Source organism: Glossina fuscipes, unplaced genomic scaffold, assembly GCF_014805625.2.
Source record: "Glossina fuscipes isolate IAEA_lab_2018 unplaced genomic scaffold, Yale_Gfus_2 3, whole genome shotgun sequence".
NCBI lineage: Eukaryota > Metazoa > Arthropoda > Insecta > Diptera > Glossinidae > Glossina > Glossina fuscipes.
In genome coordinates, this window is record NW_023998417.1 from 2,389,058 (window position 1) to 2,393,951 (window position 4,894).

The 4,894-nt window shown below is 36.1% G+C and overlaps 1 protein-coding gene across 1 annotated transcript; it reads left to right on the forward strand.

Moving 5' to 3' along the window:
- Window position 1: 1 nt before the first annotated feature.
- Window positions 2-1,843, forward strand: LOC119634470 (the record flags this gene model as incomplete). The annotated part of the gene is made up of 5 exons (XM_038028683.1): window positions 2-13; window positions 108-489; window positions 563-773; window positions 864-1,298; window positions 1,375-1,843. Coding segments are annotated over 5 exons (1,509 nt in total), but the record flags the coding sequence as incomplete, so codon positions are not given.
- Window positions 1,844-4,894: the final 3,051 nt, after the last annotated feature.

Here is a 4,894-nt window from a genome sequence, read left to right on the forward strand (position 1 = left end):
CGATAATGCTCAGGTTAGTTTTTAACATATTCTTCATACTCTTTTTCTATATGAAAAATGATTTTTCTTCTTTCATCTTCGTCTTTTCCTTCTTCATTTTACTTAAGCAAATCGTAAAAGATTTTCCTGGTTGTATAATCGATTTGGAATTGCCGGAATTGCCACCCGTAGAGGGCACAAATATGGCTCAACGGATATTCAAAGATTATTGCGATCATCCCAAAGAAAATAGAACCGATTGCGATGTAGTCGTTTGCATTCAACATCAAGTGTATAAAAATCGCGTACGTATTAGGGAATTTCTTGAGGGTTTCGATCTTTTGCACACCGGCACAGTGACAATAAATCAATTTGAACGTGCTCTACATAACATGGGTGTGGGTAAATACATTACTCAACGTGATTTTCAATTATTATGTTACCGCTACCGAGATCCCATTGATACAAATCGTATCATGTGGCGTATTTTCGAAGACGAAGTTGATCGCGGTAAGTTCAGTTTAAATTGTACCAAGAATCATTTCTACCTCTGTCTTTTTTTTTTTGGTTTTTTTATCTACAGTTTTCACAATCAAGAGACTGGAAAAGACTCCATTAAAGCAGGTTGAATCACCGCCAAAGAATATAAAAGAAATGCCTCGTAGAGGCTCATTGGATTGGCAAGAAGTTAGTGAAAAAACGCGCGATCTTTGCGAGGAAGCGATTAGGAAAATTCAAATACGTATACGCAACCGCAGACTTCACTTGCATCCGTTCTTCAAGAATTATGATAAGTAAAGGCTCGGCCCAAAACCATCAAAAATATCAAAGAAATATTGCTTTTTTTTTACTAATTTTTATTATTATAAATTTCTTTCTATTAGAATTAATTCCGGGCATATACACTGCCGACAAGCTAATCAAATTTTCACTACCAATGGTATTTTATTATCAAATGATGAGTTGAACGCTTTGATCGATCGGTATGGCAATGAGTTAGGTTTCAATTATACACGATTCCTGGAAGACGCCGATCCGGCCGAATATGCAATACCGAAATTGATGCCACCGGCCAGTTTGCAGGCAGCGTGTCTTTCATTTAAAAATAATGCCGCCGACACCGAAAACGAGGAGCACGTTATACAATTACTTACGAAGGCCAAACGACAGGCCACTGTCAAGAGTATACCGGTAATAGACTTTTTGCAAGACTTTGATCGTCATCGTGAAGGAGAAATTCTCGAAGTCGATTTCCGTCGTGGTATTGATAATGCCAACATTAAGATGACTCCTAAAGAAATGGACACTATATGCAAAATGTAAGTCGAGCAGTGTCCTTTAGCTTTGCACACATTATCTTATGTTATCGACTTGTTTTTTCAATTTTTTTTTTAGATTCCGTTCGCCAAAACGCGCCTGCTGTGTACTATATCGGGACTTTTGCAAAGCTCTTGATGAAATATTTGTACAAATCGAAACGGTTACCGGTGATAATGAGATTATCGCTGTACCTCTTGTACATTTAGCTAACTTGGATTGTGTGGAATGCTTTATGAACTTTGAGGAACGTACCATTTGCTCGCAAGCACTTATGAAGTTGGCACGTAAACCGGATGAGATCTCCAATTTAAGTTCGGTCTTTAAAGATTTCGATCGTGAAAATTGCGGTACCATACGTAAAAATCAATTAATACGCGGCCTAACGGTACGTGATATGCATTACATGATCAGTAGCCGTGAATTTGAAGCCGTTTTCAAATGCTTCGGTGTGCAACGTGGTCTTGATTTAGAATTCAATTATCGCGAATTCCTAAACATCTTAAGCATTATATACCGCAACGGTCAAACTAAACGAAATTATTAGTAAGTGTGTGTGTGTGTGTTCTTGTCTTTTTGCATTTGTAAAATAAAAATTATTATGAAAAATAAAAATGCTGATTAGGAATTTTTTTTCTAATTTGTATATCAAACAATTAAAGAGAAACTTGGTCAGTCAATATCTCATTTAATATCTGGTCTAAAAAATGTCTTCGAAGACGATCGCTTCTTTGGCTAGGAAAAGACGGATCGTAGATACGCATGCGCATTTAATTTGACCGAGAATTAGTCTGGTGAGGGAGATATATCAGGAAGCAGTACGAAGTTAAAGTGCGAACAGTATTTTTTGTATTTTCGAATTCAATAAAATTTTAGTTTTTTTCCAAACGTTACTTTTGCGTTACGGAAGTCACGATTAATCAACATAACTGCTCGAATCGGAAAATCATGTGGGAATATTAATAATTACCGCATGGTCTTCCACGTTCTCTTTTTTTTTTATCTTGGGTTAAGCTGATCTAGCGTTTCGTCTGCACAAACCACTACTTCACCGTTGACGTAAGTCGCTCAATGATGCAAAACGTTCTTTCCTTGGCATACTCATCAGCAAAGGATGAGAAGTATATTCATTTGTCAAAACGTTGCTTGATTAGCATCACATTTCGAGTCGATTTAAACAAGTCCGTCTGTCCATCTTTGCAATGTCTTTTGTGAACGTCCTCTTGAACGCAAAAATGAGGTAAAATTGGCAGCAACATCGAAAGTTGTTCGTATTGAAAATGGGCCAAATCGGTCGGAGGGCACGCCCACAGCTCCACTGAGTGAACTGAGAACATCTTGGCTTTTCGAAAAAAATAATAAATTTTTTCTTCGCCCATTACTCAAACTATGTACATAAATTTCAACGCGTATTCCATGAACGATGCTTCACAAAAATGGATAAAATTGATCACGCCTACGTAAAATTATACTATACTGTAACAAAATTTAATATTTCTCTCATCATTTTCGCTTGATGGAAAAACGAGCTTGCAAAACCACCTTTACGTATATAAACTCTTGACCAATCATAAATTTGGAGTTCTCACTTTCATCTGTCCATGTGTCTGCCAGCGCAACCGCATTGTGGTAAGTACCGTGTTTGTGGTAAATATTCTCTCGTCCACAAAACAGAGCGTGTCGCCTATAAATTTGCCAATTGACCCACATATGCTTATGCGACAAAAAACCTTGATTTTGAAAATAGTAAAAATCAGCTGCGCCCAGTCCATATTATAGAGTATGAAGGATTTGGTCTTTTATTGATTTTTTGTTTTCTTTAGGACAATGGTGCTGGGCGTAAAAGATTCGAGTGCGACCAGATATAATTTTTTTACCAGAATAGATCGGTTTACCAAATTTCACCAGTTGCGACCTATGGGTTGAACACAATGATACAACGCAAATAAATACACGGATGGAAAAGCTAAGAGTCACCTTCAGAATCGATCCTTCGGTTTAATATATTACCATATATTTTATATACGAAGCTTATACTGATCCTAAATGACATAAGACGCTGCAACTATAGATCGACGTGCCAAGCGGCGTATTCGAGATCTTATTTATAAAATAGCAGAGTTTTTTTCTTCTCAAATATAGACATATTTTTCTACACACCATTATCAAAGGTTTGTATTCTTCTGGAAGATAAGGCGAACGTATAACCCGAACTGAAAGCGTTTTCCAGTTTCCACTTCATTTTTTTCTGGCAAGATGCCTCGGTAAAACCTCAATAGATAAATCTTTCAAATAAAAAACACTTTTAGGTATATATTTTAACTTCAACTTTATTACGTAAAATTTAAAAAAAAAAAAAAAAAAAAAAGAGCGAAATAAATAAAAGTCAAAAATAATACGTAAAAATACCACATTCGTTTTTATGCCGAATGTTCGTATCCATCACTTTGCACACGAAAGCTTCCAACGCAATATTTAATGGGCACGATTTTTGCTCGCTTTCCAAACTGTGGGTGCGAAAATTTTACAAAAGTTTAATTGGAATTGACCAAAAATGAACTTGAATGTGATTTACAAAAACAGGAAGCTTTCCCATTATTATATTAAGCTTTGCTTAATCATTTCATATTATAAAGGTGGTGGCGGCAGTTGCATGGATTTTACATTTCATTTATTCATTTATTCACAATTAAGAAAAATCCAAGACAGTAAGCTAACGAACGATTTCTCGGCCGAGGTAGCTATCACTTTCGCGTCTTTCGTGTATATTTCGGCGCGCCACCTGTGCAGGTATCAACATGGATCCCAAACAATGTTGTATGTATGACTACATCGCATGGAATTGTGATAATAAAATTGAGCATGGCATTCAAATGCATTTTGGCGTGTACTGAAAACGGCGCACATGGTAAGAAAGGTCTTAAGCAATAATTCCACTGTTAAACCATATTAGTATATGTACAGATGAATCGGTAGTTTCCGATATGATATGAGCTTATCCCACTCACATAATTTTTTTACGAGTTGTTGATATTTTTGATATCGTTTCGGGAAAATGCACATATTTTCAAGTCAAGAAAGAGAAAAGACAGCATCACCTGGCATCTGATAAAATGATAGGCAAAGCAACAAATATCATGTGATGGTGACATCTACTATATCGCTTACAAAACCAAATCCAGAAAAGAACAATAATACTGTAAGATGTTTCCACCCACAGTTTGTCCATCTTTCGGAACTGAAATCGCAACTGATTTCATTAGTAAGTTCCTGTTACCCACATGGACATGGATTGATTTTATTAGTATTGATTCGGATTCACTTCGGATTTACCTACTTCACTTTTTGCCAGATATCTTTCGAACATTATCCAGGCGCTTGCAAACAAATAGAAGCAAAAATAAGCTCGCTTCTATTCTGCCGTATAATCAAGGCAAAAATTACAATTACGGTTATTAGTATGTAGCAGGCTGGATAGTACAAACTTATAAGTCTTATTATTGAAGTTGAAAAATTTCATTATATATACGAGTGAAAATTGGATTAATGAATAGTGTGTGAAGGTGTAAAAAAAATTGTCCACACCAACACACCTTAC